Below are 20,474 nucleotides of genomic sequence, written 5' to 3' on the forward strand. Positions count from 1 at the left end.
TTCGTCTCCCTGCCCCCAACAGAAGCGACTGCACCTGAACCACAGATGCAGGGAGAAAATGCACAGTGGCCCTTCCCCAGTCCTCAGACATCTTTAACTATCCTCCTCATACTCCCCCCTCTGCCTCCCAGCCTAGGCATCAGGAAAGGTATTTTGTGACCCAAACAGGAAAACTAAGATTTTCTGCCACCATGCTCTGCCTTCAAAGAGCTTCCCCTTGCTCCTCAATCCTGATAGTACAGAAAGCGGCGAGGGACGGAGGGGCACTTTGTTTCATGTCAGAAGCTAGCCAAAGGGTGCCAAGGGGTAAGAAGTGGGCCATGGTCCACTGCTCCCCAACACCCAATTCAGGGGGAGACTGAGAGGGCCTAATAACCTTCAGAAGTCATGAAAGCCATCCCCTTGCCTCCTAGCAGCACTGGTAATAATAAATGTGTTAACGGTAATTTTGACCTTATATTTCCCCAAATCATCTAGGGATAACCTTCAACAATTATAAGTTAGAGGTAAACATGGTACCCCCATTTTTTTTTTTTGTATTTTTCTGAAGCTGGAAACGGGGAGAGAGAGTCAGATTCCTGCATGCGCCCGACAGGGATCCACCCGGCATGCCCACCAGGGGGCGATGCTCTGCCCCTCCGGGGCCTCGCTCTGCCTCCACCAGAGCCACTCTAGCGCCTGGGGCAGAGGCCAAGGAGCCATCCCCAGCGCCCCGGGCCATCTTTTGCTCCAATGGAGCCTTGGCTGCGGGAGGGGAAGAGAGAGACAGAGAGGAAGGGGGGGGTGGAGAAGCAAATGGGTGCTTCTCCTATGTGCCCTGGCCGGGAATCGAACCCGGGTCCCCTTCACGCCAGGCCGACGCTCTACCCCTGAGCCAACCGGCCAGGGCCGGTACCCCCATTTTTATGCAATGTATGGGGTCCCAGAATTCTCTGCCCAAATATCCCCAAGCCTGTCTCCAGGCCCAGGGCAAGGCTTTTCCAGGTCAGGCCTTCTCAGGGTGACTCTGGTGCTGGAATGCACACCCCAGGCTTAAGGAGTCAATCAGGGTGGATGTTGGGGGCAGGGAAGGAACTTGAATGTATTAGCTGGGGAGTCCATATGGATATGCAAGGGATCCCTGCTGAGAAGGGGAAGAGAAAGGGAAGGAGGAGGAGCCCTGAGCTGGGCCGGCTCTCTGCAGGCTGCCACAATCCGGCAAGAACCCCTAAAGAGTCCAAGAATTCTAAATTTAACCTGGGCTCCCAGGTTGTCCCGAAGGTGTTTTTGTCAAGGTTGGAAGACAAAATATATTTTATATAATTATTTGTTAGCTTGATTTATAACTTTATAATATTTAGACATATGGTTTGTGGGTCTCCAGTTGTGCTCTTGTCTTGGGGCTGATGACACTCCACACCCAAACCTGTCACCTCCTGGGAGAGGAAGCTTCAAGCCTGCAAGGCCAGTGGTCCGGCGGAGCCCGCATGCTGGACAGTCTCACCTGCGCCCCCTCTCATACTGCCCCAGTTTGGTTCCTAAAAGTGGTTACTAAGAGCGGTTATGTCTCCCAGGGCATTCAGTAAAGAATTCGTCCTCATGGCCTTGTTGTGCACAAACCCCATACTAGTTTCCACGTTCACATTGCTTAGGGTATTAAACAGAAGATAAGCTTTCATCTGGTTTCCAGTGTTGTAAAGTAGTGAGTGTACTTTAATCCCTGGGTTACATAGAGACACCAAGGCAGGTTACAGAAGAAATTTTAGGAGGAGCTTTTATTAATATTAAGCTGGCGACATACATGGGGTATAGCTAACCTAAATCGTGCAGCTCAGAATCTAGCTCTGAGGCTGGTTATATAGACATGATCACGTACTGGTTGGGGGGAAAAAGAGGGGGAGCACAGTACAAAAGTCATTTACTGATAAGCTTATAACATTTATCTATAGGATCTATTAAAAGGAAAAACATTCCCAGACATCAAGACCACAAGATAACACAGCAGTGATAAATATTTTACATATCAAAGACATTCCCAAATCTTCTAGAGCAGTGGTAGTCAACCTGGTCCCTACCGCCCAATAGTTGGACGTTCCAGCTTTCATGGTGGGCGGTAGCGGAGCAACCAAAGTAGAAATAAAAAGATAGATTTAACTATAGTAAGTTGTTTTATAAAGATTTATTCTGCCAAACTTAGCAAAAATGCAACATAAAATACTTGGTAAGTAATATTATTATATGCTTTAACTTGCTGTAACCCTGCTTTATAAATTTTATAGGTAGGTATAAAAGGGTTGACTACCCCTGTTCTAGGCTCTACTACCTATCCCTGTCACCACAGTAGTGGTAGATGAAATGTTTAATCTAGGATAAGGAGAGAAGCTAGATGAAATTACTTTTGTTAAGAGTGTTGGCCTGACCTGTGGTGGCGCAGTGGATAAAGCGTTGACCTGGAAATGCTGAGGTCCGAAACCCTGCGCTTGCCTGGTCAAGGCACATATGGGAGTTGATGCTTCCAGCTCCTCCCCCCTGTCTCTCTCCTCTCTTTCTCCTCTCTCTCTCTCTGTCTCTTTCTCTCTCCTCTTTAAAATGAATAAATTTTAAAAAAAATTAAGAGTGTTGGGGCTAGCTTATTAGGAAACTTAATAAGCCAGTCCCTGCTTGCTTAGTTTACAATTTATTTATTTATTTTTTTTTGTATTTTTCCGAAGCTGGAAACGGGGAGAGACAGTCAGACAGACCCCCGCATGTGCCCGACCGGGATCCACCCGGCACGCCCACCAGGGGGCGATGCTCTGCCCCTCCGGGGCGTCGCTCTGTCGCGACCAGAGCCACTCTAGCGCCTGGGGCAGAGGCCAAGGAGCCATCCCCAGCGCCCGGGCCATCTTTGCTCCAATGGAGCCTCGCTGTGGGAGGGGAAGAGAGAGACCGAGAGGAAGGAGAGGGGGAGGGGTGGAGAAGCAGATGGGCGCTTCTCCTGTGTGCCCTGGCCGGGAATTGAACCCGGGACCCCTGCACGCCAGGCCGACGCTCTACCACTGAGCCAACCGGCCAGGGCCAGTTTACAAATTTTATACATATAAAGAATTTCAGAAGGATGATTATTAGAAAGCATATAAAATGTTACAGAATACAGGTTTTTCAAGCAAGGGGAGTGGGCTTGTGATTCCTTTATCTAGAGGTACACGTCACTCTCATGACTTTAGGGTGAGTCTGAGTATAGGAATTCTTGATTAAGTTCATAAACATTGTTTCCTAAGGTTTTCAGATAAGTTCTCTCTTCTTTGCTCTGTGTGGCAAGTGGCCCCAGGCACCCTTTCAGAGAATTCTAGGAATCAGCTAAACTATGACTAGATGACCCAGCTGCCCTTGTAAGCCAGGAAGCTCCTGCATTCTTCTCTTTTCCTTTCTCCACAGAAAGGAGGGGGTGAGAGGCCTGACTTTTCCTCTTTAAAATGGCATTGCTAATGCTAAGTTTTACAGTTCCTTGGCACCTTATCACACCAGGAACCATCAAACTTAATTCAATTGAACTGTGAACCTTGGAGACATGCCTGAGAAAGATGAGGTGGTTCACATCTGGCTGACATCTGACTTCCTTTTCACTGGGTGGCTTGTGCCTGCTGAGGAAGAAGGGGGCAATGTCAGGCACAAGAGTCCCTAGCAGGCAATTTGGGCAAAAAGGAGATGAAGCAGCTGCTAGGAGATGGACTTTGAATAAAGCAGACACGTATACAGGTATTTTGGGAGAAATTTTACTATGTCTTATGAGGAACTTGCCTAACTTTTCCAACGAAAAGTCAGTGAACTCTATCTACAGTATTTGAGAATGCTTATAGATTTGGATCTTTTTGTTTTGGAGGAAGGTGACTGAGGGATGGGACCAAGTGCTGAGTCTGGTCTAGAGATGACCTTGGAGTGACAGCAAGAGCTACAACGGGCCCAGGTACATCTGGCTTAACTAAGTAAAAAGAATATCGGGCATCCGTTTCTTTTTCTCAGAGAGGACTGTGTGAAGGCTTCAAAACAGATAACCACACATCTGAGACTGAGACAAGGGCTGCAGAAGGGCTACCTAGAAGAGGAACGGTTGGTCAAATAAGTTTGTAAAATATACTTTTTATGTCTGCTAGCTTACAGTTTGCGTTGGGGGCTGGGCAGTACCAGGTATATGTGGTCCGTAAAATTGCAAATTACCTTCTTGCTTGGGAAGGGCTATTGTTTTGCTAATGTTTGCTGGAGGAGAGGTTTTTGCGCCAGAAAGTTTTGAAAAGATAGAGAAGAAGAAGAAGACACAGAGAAGAGTAAGAAGCCATGTTTGCAGAAAGAACCAAAGAGCGATTCTGCCCACACCATTGAGGGGTGCAGTAGGATTTCTTTTTTCCTCCCTGATCCCTTGCCCTCCACGGGAAACCTGCTTTTCCCTTGGCTTTTGTTGTGGCTTGCCTGTCTTGGAGAGACATCAATAAACAGAGTGGCCCACCATCCTCAGGCTCCACTGTTTCTTTACCCTCTGCCCGAATTCAATGAGAACCTGCATGGGAATGGCCAGGATGGCGGTGGCCCCTGGCCCTACAGGAACTGAGAGAGAATTAAGCTGCATGCTTGGCCTTGGTTCCCCAAACTCTGCTTTTAAATACGTGCTTTGGTTATTTTGCTTTTCTGTTTTTACTAGAAAAGTAGTTCATGTTCATTAACTAGAACTTGGGAGATATAAAAAAAATTAAAAGGACAAGAAAAATCATCCATTGCACCACCATCAGAACCCCACCAATGTAAACATTTGTTAGTTCCTCAAGCCTCTTTTTGTTCTTTGTATAGATGACGGCTGTGTGTCAGTGTGTGTGTGTGTGTGTGTGTGTGTGTGTGTGTGTGTGTGAGAGAGAGAGAGAGAGAGAGAGAGAGAGAGAAGGAGATTGATTTTAAAATAATTGAATCCACACCCCTAAAACATTTTTTTCAAAGCAACAGGATTAATGTGATTTTTTTAAAAGTACTGAAATGAGTCATTTTAGGGTTATTGAGCAACTTCATGGGGTTTGTAAAAACCAAGTTGATGTTTCTTTATTCTGTCATCAGGAATCATCTAATATTCAGCTACTCTTCTCTTGTTCAGTGGAAAGGTAACAAGATATAAATCAGGAGATGTAAAGATAAGAAACATAACTAAGGCAGCTATTACAATGACTTCAATGCTTAAATAAATTATTTCCAAAACCTGAGTCCTTAGTCATATTAGACCTATTTCTAAGGTTAAAGAGGTAAAAAAAAAAAGTCAGGTTTAATCATTTGAATTTTCTGCTCAGTCCTGTCCTGAAATGGATTAGGATTCAATTTTCATGGCATAGATAACTTGACGTTTACTCTGTAACTTTTCTCAAAGATGAGTAATGGATGAAATCTGATGGAATAACGACAGTCTAGAGTCAGACAATACAGTGGAAATAACATTTTACACTGAGCGAAGACTAAGGAACCAAATTCATTTTGCCACAGTACAAAAGTAGAATTTCAGCTCACTATTTTCCAAAGTGGCCCAGGTAGAAGCATTTCTAGTCAACTCAGATAAGCTTTCAAACCTCTGGGCTATTGCTTATGCAGATCTTAATACCTAGAATATTCTATATTAATTTTGCACCTTTCTAAATTGATCTTTAAGGCCACCCAGCTCACATGCCACCACTCCAAGAAGCCCTCCTTTATGCTTTCAAATCTTTGCTTCCATGACCCCTATTTAGCCTTTGTTTTATTCTGTCATATGTAACAATGTGTTCTGCTTGATTACAATATTTTTAGATGTTTCTGAGTAATATGTTGACCATGGTTCAAAAATCTAGCATATAGAACACATCCAGCCTGCAGAAGTCTTGTTCCTGCCCCTGCTCCCACATCTCACTAACACTACTTGTGTTTGAGTTTCTTTGTGTCTCTTCCAAAATACCTTCATGTAAACATAAATACTAATCTATTGTTTCCCTGTCCCTATTTCCTTACATAAAAGATAGCTTCATCTACCTACTATCTTTGATAAACTATTGCTTCACATATATACTACTGCTTGATATACATACTATTCTGTACTTTGCTTTTGAAAAGAAAATATGGAACGTTTCACAAGTTTGCGTGTCATCCTTGCACAGGGGTCGTGCTAATCTTCTCTGTATCGTTCCAGTTTCAGTACATGTGTTGCCAGAACATCTGTACTTTGCTCTTTTCATTTTAACTTATCAGACATCACAAAATTCTTTCCATCTCAGTTCAGAGAGAAATTCCTCATTCTGTTAAAAGCTCTTTAAAATGTAAAAATAAACGATTTCACGTTGTCTCCTAGTATATTTAACCAGTTCTACTAGTGATAAACATTTGGGTTGTTTCCAATCTTTTTCTACGCCAATGATGCTCAGCAGACATATGTTAATTTGTATTAATGTGCGTCTACATCTTAGATAAATTAATTCCCAAAGGCAGAATGGCTGGGTCAGACACTGCACAATGCTGTAATGTTGCTAGAAGCTGTCAAATTGCTTTCCACAAAGCTTTCACCTAGTTATGGCCCACCAAAGAGATAGAAGAAACCTGTTTCCCCACATCCTTGCCAACTGAGAGATAAGGAGGGAGAGAAATTCAGAAAGGAGTCATTTGGCATCAAAAGCAGCAAGAAGACAACTAGATAAAAACTGCCAAAGGCATAGACAGTATCAGACCTTCGTCTCCTCTGAGGTTCAACCCGTCTCTGACAGAGCCTCCCCGTGTCCTCTGTTAGCTGCAACTGAACAAGTCTTTCTCATTTTCTACAACAGATTCGCCATTTCTTCACATATAAAAATCTTGGTTAGAGTGTCATTCTGAAGCGCAGAGGTGACTGGTTCAATCCCCAATCCGGGCACATACAGAAACAGATCGATGTTTCTCTCTCATTCTCTCCCTTCCTCTCCCTCTAGAAACAGATGTTTCTCTCTCATTCTCTCCCTTCTTCTCCCTCTAGAATCAATGAAAATAAACATAAAATAATAAAAATCTTGTAGGAGAAAGTGTATGCAGTAGACTTTCACTTTTTATTTTATAAACTCTAAATTGGTAAGGTTTATTTTTATAACAAGGAGTACCGTACCTATTTCTTTTGATTTTAAACTAATGGTAATGTACTTCAAAAAAACAATTGGAAGTCTAGTTACTTTTCTGTTGGCTTTTATTTTATTTTATTTTTTAAAATATTTTATTTATTGATTTTTTAGAGACAGAGGAGTGAGAGAGAGAGACAGAGAGAGAGAGAGAGAAGAGGGAGGAGCAGGAAGCATCAACTCCCATATGTGCCTTGACCAGGCAAGCCCAAGGTTTCGAACCGGCGACCTCAGTGTTCCAGGTCGACGCTTTATCCCACTGCGCCACCACAGGTCAGGCGGCTTTTATTTATCTATTCAATCACTTTATTTATCTTAATATTTTTTAGATTTTATTTATTCATTTTTAGAGAGAGAGGAGAGAGAGAGAGAGAAGGGGGGAGGAGCAGGAAGCATCAACTCCCATATGCGCCTTGACCAGGCAAGCCAGGGGTTTCAAACTGGAGACCTCAGTGTTCTAGGTGGATGCTTTATCCACTGTGCCACCACAGGTCAGGCAATCACTTTTTATTTTGATTGTTTTTTTTTCCCCTGCCAGGTGCCTTGAGGAATGGCTTTAAATAACTGTATAGGAAAATTTATGAAGAAAATAATTTTACTTCTATTTCTTTATAAATTAATCCTAAGCATTGCCCCCACCACCACCACCACTCTCATACCCACTCTCAATTTTTAAACTTAATAGAAATTAAGAAAAAAATCTCTTAATGAAATATTTAAGTAATAGTTACTGGAGCTGGGATACCATTTTAGAGCAAATTTATAGAGATAAGGTTTGTAATAGCTGTATGCTGGTATTTTTATGTGCTATAATGCACTTTTTTTGAGCGAGAAGGAAGGAAAGAGAAAGAGAAAGTTAATGGAGAAAGAGAGAGAGAGAGAGAGAGAAGCATCAACTCATTGTTTCATTTAGATATGCTATTGATTGCTTCTCATATGTGCCCTGACTGGGGCTCAAACTGGTGACCTTATGGTTAATTAAGCTGGCACCCTCAGTATCGAGCTGATGCCCTCAGCATCCAGCCAGTGACCTTGGCACTCTGGAACAATGCTCTATCCCCTGGGCCACCGGCCAGGGCTGCTGTAGTGCACTTTTCAATCCACTGAGGTCACTTATATAAGTGCACATTTATATCCATTTTATTTCATTTGGAGCAAAACTATACTTACGTTAGAGAAGCTTATAAATGTCACAGCTGCTTTTAGAATCACATTTTGGCCAAATATTAAATTCCTTATCAAAGTATCCTCTTATGGGAAACTGTCACAACTTTGTCACCTGTGACTGTGTTTTGGGATTTCCAGAAATTTCATATAGTGAAAGGGAGAGACCATCTCCTGGTGCCCTTGACCTTTGTACATTCACTTTTTTCTTTTTTAAATTATTTGGTGGTATTTTTTAAAGATTTTTTATTTATTTATTCATTTTAGAGAGGGGGGAGAGAGAGAGAAGAGAGAGAGAAAGGGGGAGGTGCAGGAAGCATCAACTGCCATATGTGCCTTGACCGGGTAAGGCCAGGGTTTTGAACCAGTGACCTTGGCGTTTCCAGGTCAATGTTTTATCCGCTGCACCTCCATAGGCCAGGCTGTACATTGACTTTTGTACAGATAAGGACATTACACATTAATGCACCTGAACCATCTCTCTGATACAGCGTCAGGCAAAAAGCCAGATAACAAAGAAACATTTTATTGATCTCATGGGCACACTTCCTGTTAGCTCAGCTCCCCGCTCAGTTCCATTCTTGTCAGCCTCGCAGCATTTATTCAACTAGGTTCCAAATAAATTGCACTTAGCCTTGTTGCTTTATCAAGATTAATGAAATATGGGGAAAACATAAATGCAAACACCAGTAACCAGAAGTGTAGTTCTCATAAACTTAGAACAAGAGAGACAAAGGAGATCATTAGGTGGCAGAAGGTGCTGAATCTTTCGCCTCAATAATGACAACTTATATTGAGCTCTGCATCAGTCACTATTCTAATCACTTTAGAGGACCTAATTTACCAAATCCTCAAAAATATTATGTAAGAAATAGACAGTGGAGGCATTATCATTATCTCCGTTTTTACAGATAAGGAAAACAATCCACGATTCATAGAGAGGTAAACAGACTGACCCAAATCATAAAGCTCCCTTTTAGATGTTAGATGGTCAGCTCTGCTCTGTTGGGATGGAGAAGCCCAAATTGAAAGAACATCTACTAAATTCGGGAATTATAGCTTCAGACTATATCTAAGAAAAAAGGCACAATTAAGAGTTTTATACTATTCTATTTTACCTCTCTAAAAATAAAAGCGTCTCCTTAAAAAACACAAATCTGTTTTTGAATTTAATACATCTGACTCTGGTGTGTATTTTCAGGAACAACGTTGTATATGATGTCCATGGAAAGACGCGAGTGCCTACAACAGTGCCCAGCAAACCTGTGCTGTGGTGGAGAGTGAGACAGGCACGTTTTGAACACCATGCTACCAACACAGAGAAAACCAACACCAAGGAACACTTTTGTCAAATAAACCCCTCTGTTGATGGATAATGGGGCAGTCTATGCATTCGTGGCGGCAGGAGGTATATGGGAAATCTCTGTACTTTTCCCACAATTTTGCTCTGAATCAAAAACTTGCTCTAAGAAATAAAGTTTATTAAAAAAGAGTAACTCTCCCCAAGTGTTTGTAGCAGTATCTTGGAAAATATGTCATCTTCAACACACACACACACACCTATGTGTATATATGAATATTTATAGGCTTATATAAACACACATATGTAAGTGCATGATGAAAAAGCAAAACATAGGTCACATCTTTAATATATAAATACACTTGTAAGTGTTTGTAGGTATATGTTGATAAAGTAGAAATGACAGCGATTGTTGCAAGACCCATCTCTTTTTTTTCTGTAGAAGAGGGGAATGGAATTGCCCTCGTGGCCTCACCGAGACAATTGCATGTAAACAGGGCACTAAACTGATGCCGTTGGCAAACTGCTGAGTGGCTCGAATTTGGAGTGCCTACCCTGTCCCTCCTCAGAGATTCTGTCCCTATTCACCATCTCTTTTTAATGAGGCAGTGGCTTTAAGGCATCAAGCCTGTGACAACACTTGCTTGGAATGCAACTGTACACACACCTGATTCAAGCACAGCCTTCCATAGGCTTTCAGGTGACCTGCGACCTGGGTGGTGTGGTTTGCAAGCTTGGGCCAGGTGAGTCAGATTCTCTCTTTCTTTCTCTCCCTCCCTCCCTTTCTCTCTCTGGAACTTGAGTCAAGAAACCTAGAGGCAAGTTTCCAGTGAACTGTGAGCAGCATTGCTGGAAGGTATTGTAGTTTGGGGCCTGAGTAAGGATGGTGACCAACTAAAGACACTGCAAGCTGAAATTATGGGAGGAGGGGCCACTGAGTACATGGGAGAAGCGTGAAGAGACAGAGAATATCTATTCATGCAGAGAAGCCAGGAATCCAGAAAAGGGCAGAGAGCTGGTGCAACCCTACCGTGTTTTGCTTTCCCTGAGCTCCTGGGCACATAGACTTTTTTTCTTTTCTTTTTTTGTGACAGAGACAGAGAGAGGTACAGATAGGGACAGACAGGAAGAGAGACAGATGAGAAGCATCATTTCTTCGTTGTGACTCCTTAGTCTCCTTACTTGTTCATTGATTGCTTTCTCATATGTGCCTTGGTGGGGGTGGGGGGCTGCAGCAGAGCGAGTGACCCCTTGCTCAAGCCAGCGACCTTGTGCTCAAGCCAGCGACCTTGGGCTTCAAGCCAGTGACCACTGTGCTCAAGCCAGCGATCATGGGGTCATGTCTATGATCCCACGCTCAAGCCAGCAACCCCTTGCTCAAGCTGGTGAGCTCACAGTCAAGCCGGATAAGCCCGCACTCAAGCTGGCAACCTTGAGGTTTCAAACCTAGGTCCTCTGCAACTCAGTCCAACGCTTTATCCACTACGTCACCACCTGATCTGGCTAGGCACATAGCCTTTTAAAATTTTTTTATCATGAAGCAACCCAGGTGCCTTTTTATTTATTTATTTATTATTTATTTACTTACTTAGCTACTTACTTATTCCTTGTTACTAAAAGAGATGAAATTGCAACAGCAGATAGTAAGAGAACAAAAAGCTTCTGACAGTGGAGGATATAAACTTTTTTTTATTTTACAGAGACAGAGAGTCAGAGAGAGGGATAGATAGGGACAGACAGACAGGAATGGAGAGAGATGAGAAGCATCAATTATTAGTTTTTCGTAGCGACACCTCAGTTGTTCATTGATGGCTTTTTCATATGTGCCTTGACCTGGGTAAGGAGGGGGGGGCTACAGCAGACCGAGTAACCCCTTGCTCGAGCCAGCGACCTTGGGTCCAAGCTAGTGAGCTTTGCTCAAACCAGATGAGCCCGTGCTCAAGCTGGTGACCTCGGGGTTTTGAACCTGGGTCCTCCGCATCCCAGTCCAACACTCTATCCACTGCGCCACCGCCTGGTCAGGCTGGAGGATATAAACTTTAAAAAACAAGAACAAAACTGCCCCAAACCAAGAAAAGACAGAAGTACACAAATACAGAGGTCCAGGGCCATGCAGTATAATGGCAAACAGTCATTTCACTCAATAATCCCCAGGACCTCAGCTCAGGACAGGCCTATGAGGTAATTGATATTGATACTGATGACTTTGAGTCTTCAGGCACAAGGTTGCTTGACGTTCAGTATATTTTCAGAAGGCAATGAGGCATGGAGTTTACCTCAGAAAAAATTTCCTTCAAGTTAAAAAAGTTTTGGTACTTTAATAAGGTAAGGCTTATGCAGTTATTTGTTTGTTTGTTTAGTTTTTTTTAATGCATATATTTATGTATGCCTTGTTCCAGCAAAAATTAAGAATGACTTACAGGAATACACAAAGTCCAATCAGAGAGCATAAGATGACAGGGGAAGAAGGAAGCAGCCAGGGTGCAGGCACAGAACGACCCAGGAGATTCTGACATCTGCAGACCTCCTCGCTCCTGCATAGATCGTGGAACACTAACAGTATTACTTACTATCTCGTCATTTAAAAACAGAACAGCCAGGGCTTAGCTTCTGGATGTAAAAAGTTGAATTAAAACTAGAAGAAAGAAAATATTGGCTTAAATCAGATAAAATATAAGAATAAATGTATATGAACATGTATTTATTTATTTTAAAGACTTTGTTTATTGATTTTACAGAGTGGAGGGGAGGAAGCAAGAAGTATCCACTCATAGATAGTTGCTTTACATTAGTCGTTCATTGGTTGCTTGTAGTATGTGCCTTGACTGGGCAAGCCTAGGGTTTCGAACCAGTGACCTCAGCATTTTAGGTTAGCGCTTTATCCACCAAGCCACCACAGGCCAGGCGTTATATAAACAGGTATTTAATAAGCTGAACATTTTCTGTTCCTTTATTTTGGTAAAATAATTCTCTTATTTCAGTAAAATATTTGTTACATTATAGCAAAAAAAAAAATTATATTAATCAGCATCATATGGCAGTACCTAACCATTAAAAATTCTTGGCAATATCCTTTTTACAAAACAATATTAACATATTAGGTGAAGAACACAGATGTTTAAAGTTGAGTTAAATTCTTTACACAAATGTAATTCTTATGTCCCACAAAAACCCCCAAAAATTTGGCCCTGGATGCTGGCTCAGTTGATAGAGCATTGGCTGGGCATATGAATGTCCCAGGCTTGATCCTGGTCAGGGCACACAGGAGAGGTGACCATCTGCTTCTCCACTCCTCCTTCTCCCCCTTTTCTCTCTCTTCCCCTGCTGCAGCCAGTGGCTTGATTGGGTTGAGTGTCAGGTGCTAAGGATAGCTCCACTGGAGCACATCCACCTCAGGCACTAAAATTAGCTTGCTACTCTAGCATTGGCCTTTGATGGGGTTGCCGGGTGGATCCTGGTTGGGAATCTGCAGCCTGTCTCACAATCTCCCCTCCTCACACCTAAAAAAAAAGAGAGAGAGAGAGAATTTTTCCAGGAGCCCTGGTTTGGAGAGAATTCCAAGGTTTTAATAATTGTGTTCCCATTCATACTGGGCCTGCAGTAGGGAAAATTACTTCTTTTTTTAAAATTTTATTTTATTTATTCATTTTAGAGAGGAGAGAGAAATGGAGAAAGAGAGACAGAGAGAGAAGTGGGAAGGAGCTGGAAGCATCAACTCCCATATGTGCCTTGACCAGGCAAGCCCAGTGTTTCGAACCGGTGACCTCAGCATTTCCAGGTCAACGCTTTATCCACTGCACCACCACAGGTCAGGCCGGGAAAGTTACATTCCTACTACAGAGTCACTGCTTAGAAGGTAACAGTTTGGGCTTCAGAATCAAGAATTGTATAGATTTGATGCATGATAGCTAAATAATAGCTTGGGCAAGTTACTTTATCTAAATAAAAAAAAAGTTAATAGGAGTGTGTGGAAGATTAAATAAACTATTGTTCAGTAAGCACTTAGCTAAGTAGGTGATGCCTACTGAACCTAATAAATGATGACTATGACAGTAGAAACTGATTATCTGGGACTTTTCACATTAACGTGATACAGGTCTGTCTTTCCTGAATGTCTTGTTAAAGATTTCTGGCCTCCTTTCCCCAATAACAAATTTTTCTTTAATGGTATCATTCCTAGTGATGCATTCTGATGTTCTTGGTACCGACATGGAAACTAGTTTCCTTGCTTTATATAGTCTTTTTACTGATTGTTTTCCAAAATGTATAAGCAGTAATTTTTTCCATTGGTAGATTTATACAGAAAATTGTGTTTTGTATTCATCTTGATTTTTTCTTTTTTTCCTTTACATCCTCCCCCAGGTAGATAAATGTAGTTAATCACACCAACAGATGTATAAAGTCTCATCTGACTAGCTACATCATGTGTCTAGAATGAATTTTACAATTTTAAAGGCTGATTTCACTTCACTGCTATTATTACCTCAAATAAGAGTCAATCCCTGGTACTATATTACTGAGTCCTCTGAAAAATAAGTGTAAATGAAGAAAATTGGAAAAACTTTCATTTTAAAGAGTGAGGATTCGGGGGGGGGGGTAAATTTGGTAAAAAAACACAAACTAGGGTGACCATAATTTATCACTCAAACTGGGCCTTTTGGGGAATGCAAGAGGGGTGCGGTTAATTATTTCACTGAGATAAAGGCATATGCCAGCACTTATCACCCTTGCCAGAACTGACAATGCACCTCCCTAAGATGGGAATGGAACAAGGTAGGCTTAAAGGGCTTCTTCGTGAAATTGTATGTTCTACCAAAAGATCACACATTATATTCTATGTTCAGACTGAATTAGTGAGTTCTGCTTTAAGAATCCAAGCTGAATTTCTGTCCTTATACTATCACTTACTAATCCTTATCCTGCAAGAAAAACACAGTGATGGACATAAAGACTCAGAGAGGCAAAATGCATATGGTCCAGAGCTGTGGGTCCTAATGTTTTGGCATTTATGGCATCTTTGAGATTTGGGTGAAAGCTATGAACTCTCCCTGAAGAAAAGGCACACAGAAACAGCCCCCCACCCCTTGGCATAAAATTCAGAGGGCCAAAGCCTGTCTGATCTTACCCAGGGACCTAGGTCTGAATCTCTGACCTAGGAACACATAGTATAGGTGAAGGGGAAAAGGTACAAATATCTGTTAACCAACTTTACATAAATTTCATTTCATATCGATAGCAATCTATCTTATAGATAAGGGAACTGAAATTCAGAAAATTAAGATCTCACAGCTTAAGTAGGAAAGGCAAAATTTCAAATTTAAGACTATGTGTTGATGAATCTCACAATCTAGTAAGTATTCCTAAAACATAAAAGTTAATATATTTATATTTCAGTCTGGAAAGGGATTTTATTACAAAGTCATGAAAAACAAGTACAAGCATAGCTCTTTATTTAAGTCCTACCTACTAGTGTTGGTAATACCTCTTAAATTTTTTTTTAAATTTATTGATTTTAGTGAGAGAGGAAGGTGGAGAGAGAGGGAGAGAGAAACATTGATCCGTTTCTGTATGTGCCCTGACCAGGGATGGAACCGGCAATCTTTGTGTACCGGGACAACGCTCTAACCAACTGAGCTATCTGGCCAGGGCTTAAGAGTTGGTAATACCTCTCAAGACTGGAAAGGGATTACGAGGGCAAATAAAAGCAAGCATTTTAAAAAATCTCAACTAAAAAATAGTGTCAAGGTAGTTTTAGATAAATCCAAGGTTGATAGGTTATTAAGTGATTGTCAGCGTTTTAATATACTCATAGGTTAACCTTCGGGAAAACAACATCTTGGCCTGTATCACTTGAAATCCATCTCAATTTAACTACTAACCAGGATTAACCATGGACTGGATGGGGGTTGGTTAGGGCACCGTGTTAAGTAGTGGTTCTTCTGTTAGTAAACTCAAGTTTCCCTCTAGGTAACTTCTGGTCATTAGTTCTTAAAATGACAGATTGTATTCTAAACCTGATGTGCCCCGACACATGGAATCAGATTTACCTGAGAATTTGGTGGGTCATGTCTGTATGTACCTAGCAATGTCTAGTACAGGTGTAGTCAACCTTTTTATACCTACCGCCCACTTTTGTATCTCTGTTAGTAGGAAAATTTTCTAACTGCCCACCGGTTCCACAGTAATGGTGATTTATAAAGTAGGGAAGTAACTTTACTTTATAAAATTTTTTTTTCAACTTTATTTATTCATTTTAGAGAGGAGAGAGAGAGAAAGAGAAAGAGAGAGAGAGAGAGAGAAGGGAGGAGCAGAAAGCATCAACTCCTATATGTGCCTCGACCAGGCAAGCCCAGGGTTTTGAACCAGCAACCTCAGCATTCCAGGTTGAAGCTTTATCCACTGCGCCACCACAGGTCAGGCCTACTTTATAAAATTTATAAAGCAGAGTTACAGCAGCAAGTTAAAGCACATAATAATAATTACTTACCAAGTACTTTACGTTGGATTTTCGCTAAGTTTGGCAGAATAAATCTTTATAAAACAACTTACTCTAGTTAAATCTCTTTTTATTTATACTTTGGTTGCTCCGCTACCGCCCACCATGAAAGCTGGAACGCCCACTAGGGGGCGGTAGGGACCAGGTTGACTGCCACTAGTCTAGTACATAACAAGTGCTCAATAGATGTCCTGCTGTTTCCTTTTCAGTATACACTGCAGACCACTGCCAGACGAATTTTCTAACCTAAACTACAGCTCCAAATATGGCAATTCCTCACTCAAAACTACTGTCACTTCTCATGATATTTTTACTGTTCCTGTGATTATTTATCATTTAAAAATTTATCTTCTCTCTCACTCCTTCTAAAATCATAAGCTCAGTGGGGGCATACAGAGACCATTGTACTTAAGGTTGCCGTTCTGACTATACAGTAGGCATTCAATTATATCTACTGCCTAACTGCGTGCACGATTACTACAAGAACTTAGTCAACATGATTTTATTTCAATTTTTTTAAAGATTTTATTTATTCATTATAGAGAGGGGAGGGGGGGGGAGGAGCAGGAAGCATCAACTCCCATATGTGCCTTGACCAGGCAAGCCCAGGGTTTGAACCGGCAACCTCAGCATTTCCAGGTTGACGCTTTATCCACTGCACCACCACAGGTCAGGCTTATTTCAATTTTTAAAATACATATATAATTAACATACCATAAAATTCACCCTTTTAAAATGTACAATTCAGTGGGTTTTAGTATACTCACAAAGTTGCATAACTGTCACCATTATCTAATTACAGAATATTTTCATTGCCTTACTAAGAAAACGCATACCCAGTGGCAGTTACTCCCATTCTCCCCTCCTCCCAGCCCCTGGCAATCACTAATTTACTTCATCTTCATAGATTCCCCTCCTTCTCTACTTTCATATAACTGGAATCATATAATATGTAGAGTTCTGTGTCTGGCTTTTCTTATGGAATGTTTTCAAGATTCATCTATGTTGTAGCCTTTGTCTGCAGTCTCTTCCTTTTTAATGGCTAAATAATATTCCATTATATGGATATACTTGTTTTTCCATTCTAGACAAGATTATTTTGATTTTTTCTGTTTACTGATTTCAGAGAGAAAAGAAGGGAGGGGGGAGAGAGAGAGAAACATTGATTTGTTGTTCCACTTATTTATGCATTCATCGGTTGAGTCTTCTATGGGCCCTAAGTCAAATCTGCAACCTTGGCACATACAGGGAGGATGCTCTAATCAACTGAGTTACCCTGCCAGGGCCTAGACAAGGGGATTTTAAATATCCACTCCAATTTTAGGACCCTATATTCCAGTGAATGGCTACCACCGTCATTCTTTTTTATTTATTTATTTATTTATTTTTCCATTTTTCTGAAGCTGGAAACAGGGAGAGACAGTCAGACAGACTCCCGCATGCGCCCGACCGGGATCCACCCGGCACGCCCACCAGGGGCGACGCTCTGCCCACCAGGGGGCGATGCTCTGCCCATCCTGGGCGTCGCCATATTGCGACCAGAGCCACTCTAGCGCCTGAGGCAGAGGCCACAGAGCCATCCCCAGCGCCCGGGTCATCTTTGCTCCAATGGAGCCTTGGCTGCGGGAGGGGAAGAGAGAGACAGAGAGGAAAGCGCGGCGGAGGGGTGGAGAAGCAAATGGGCGCTTCTCCTGTGTGCCCTGGCCGGGAATCGAACCCGGGTCCTCCGCACGCTAGGCCGACGCTCTACCGCTGAGCCAACCGGCCAGGGCCTTATTTTTTTAATTAAAACATTTTTAAAATTTATTCATTCTAGAGAGGAGGGGTGGGAGGGAGAAAGAGAGAGAGAGAGAGAGAGAGAGAGAGAGAGAGAGAAGGGCAGAGGGAGAGAGAAGGGCAGAGGGAGGAGCAGGAAGCATCTACTCTCATATGTGCCTTGACCAGGGAAACCCAGGGTTTTGAACCAGCGACCTCAGTGTTCCAGTCAACACTTTACCCACTATGCCACCATAGGTCAGGCCTTTTTAAACTTTTTTTAAAGACTTTATTTATTCATTTTAGAGAGATGGGGGGGGGAGAAGGAGGTAGAAGCGGGAAACATCAACTCCCATATGTGCCTTGGCCAGGCAAGCCCAGGGCCTCAGAGTTTCAAGTAGACACTTTACCCACTATGCCACCATAGGTCACCACCGTGGTTATTAAAGTAATCAGTAAAGCATTGCATTTCATAGTTTTTCTGTACCTTGCAGTTTTCAAATTTTACCACTGCCGCCAGGCGCACAATCCTGTTGTGACCCACCAAGTTTACTTCCCGAACGCTTAAAATACTAAACTCAGACAACTTACCTGTATCTCAGGATTCTGCGTTCCCCCACCCCAATATTCTGTCTACCTGATTTCTTGAAACTCCTCACGGTGGAATAATGTACTTTCACAGTTCTGATTGCTCTCAACAGATACGCGCGGACTGAGGTTGGATGGTGCTTTCTCCCCACTTCTCTCTCCCCTCCCTCTGCTCACTGCAAGTGCAGGTTCATCAAAACATCCACCACCACCCCCTGCCAAAAGCCTTCCTTTGTTTTCCAGGGAAACGCAGGTAAAAGGAGGGGTGGGGGAAATGGTATTTTTTACTTTCCTCACAATCCAGACGTTGGAAAGCAAAAGGATTTCCTTTGGGTTGCTGCCACGACGCTGATCTTTTATGCTGATAAAATATTTCCTTGTAAAAATAAAGTTATGGAAAAAGTACATACCATTTCAGCTTGGAAGCTACACCTACTCTAATTTTCGCGTTAAAAAGAAAAAAAAGTAGTGAGAGGTTTACCTCTCTTTCACAGTTTTCCTTCTGACAGTTACCGGGAGCGAGCTGGGTCAGCAGCGCTGTTCGGTGGTTGGCGTGGAGGAGGACTACAGGATCCAGAGGTCTTTGGAAACTCCAACAGCTCCAAGCTTGTTGGCTACTACGGTTTCCCTAAGGAGTGACGCTGTGAAAACAAACCCTGATTGGTCAGGCCTGAACTGAATTCTCCATTTATGGACAGATTGCCCAGCCCGACTGGAGGCTCAGCCAGAGGAGTACGGAGTAAGTGGCCGAAGAAAGAGGAGCGAGGCAGGGCAGCTAGGTAGACGCGCTGAGAGCATCGGACTCTTCTAGGCGGGCGGCGAGCGCCTGGTCTGAGTGGACCCCTGCCCTCGGCAGCATACGCCCAGCCTGTTAAGTAGCCTCCCTGTCGCCCTCACCTAGAACCACCGATCCCGCCTGGATGGAGTCCCCCCAGGGTTCCCATTGGCTCCTGTGAGTGCTTGGGTGTCGAGAGCCCGTTTTTGGCGAAGGGAACCAACTTTTGAAGTTCGCCTAGGAGACTGCGTTCCAGCAGCGCCAGCACCCCGGCAGCCGGACCCGGCAGAGGCTCAACCGCGGCGCGAGTCACTATGGTGAGTTGGCCGCGCAGCGTCTCAGGACGCCTGACCCTGGGCTGGGGCAGGAAGCCCCGGCGCTGGGCATCCACCTTGGGCTCGCTGCCCAGGCCAAGGGTGGAGAAGGTGGACGCCGGAGTCGGCACGTCGCGAGCTTATTTCCTGCTGCCTACCTTCACCCGGGGCTGGGGGAGAGGGAGCGAGGGGCCAAGGAAAACTTTTCTTTCAAGTCGCTTTCAGCGCCGCGAAACTTTTTATGGCAGGGTTGCGATGGCTGCCAGCTGTCGGAAGCCAGAGCATGGGGAGATGTATGTTCCGGGGCATGGCCCTCGGAGAGGGTCCCTTTCTTCCTGCGGGGAAGATGGGGCAGCCGCCTGTGCCCCTCTGGTTCCACCGGCCGGGTCGCGGATGGCCGGCACGTTGGCGCGGGAGCCGGCCGGCTGCGCCCCCTCGGTCCCCGCGCGCCCCTCCCGCCGCGGGCACCGGCGCGGGCTGCCTCCCTCTCCCCCTCCGCCCGGCCGCCGGCCTCCGCACGCTGGCGGGGGCGGCGCGGGCCGCACAAAGGCCGGTAGGGGCGCCAGGTAGGGTGAGCACCTGGCGGAGAACTGGCGCCCCGGAGAGAAAGTGACCCGACGCAGCCCCGAGCTACGCTGGACTGGCCTTTGCGCGGAGCCGGCCCGGAGGGTCTTTGCTCTCAAGACGCGAAGTAAACATCCCCGCCCCTACTCTTCACCTCTTCCCCAATGCGAGGTGACTGGCCCTTTTCGGGTGTATCGTGAACGGTTCGCACGGGAGGAAGTCGAGTTTTTTGTTCCTTTTCCGTTGGCACTTTGGGAATACCTGGAAGTGACTGGCTTTTTCTCTGCTTCGTTTTTTGACTTTTTCTCTTTCGCCCGAACTCCCCGCCCCGGCCACCCCGACCCCAACAGCTTTAGCCGCATCCCTTGGGCTTTGGTGTACTTGACGGTCAGACACAAAAGCAGTGACTATTTTGAAG

At 43.8% G+C, this 20,474-nt stretch overlaps 1 protein-coding gene and 1 non-coding gene across 2 annotated transcripts in view; one reads left to right on the forward strand and one right to left on the reverse strand.

The window, feature by feature from the left end:
* Positions 1-6,074: 6,074 nt before the first annotated feature.
* Positions 6,075-6,177, reverse strand: LOC136336948 (U6 spliceosomal RNA). The gene has a single exon (XR_010731682.1). It is a non-coding gene; the product is annotated as a U6 spliceosomal RNA (small nuclear RNA).
* Positions 6,178-19,098: 12,921 nt separating this feature from the next.
* MYO1E (myosin IE) overlaps positions 19,099-20,474 on the forward strand; it is a 239,662-nt gene continuing 238,286 nt past the window's right edge. Inside the window, exon 1 of the mRNA XM_066275467.1 lies at positions 19,099-19,495. Coding sequence (XP_066131564.1) covers positions 19,493-19,495 — 3 coding nt within the window. The 5' untranslated portion in view covers positions 19,099-19,492. The remainder of the gene's footprint in view (positions 19,496-20,474) is intronic.

Source organism: Saccopteryx bilineata, chromosome 4 (assembly GCF_036850765.1).
Source record: "Saccopteryx bilineata isolate mSacBil1 chromosome 4, mSacBil1_pri_phased_curated, whole genome shotgun sequence".
In the NCBI taxonomy this organism is placed as follows: domain Eukaryota; kingdom Metazoa; phylum Chordata; class Mammalia; order Chiroptera; family Emballonuridae; genus Saccopteryx; species Saccopteryx bilineata.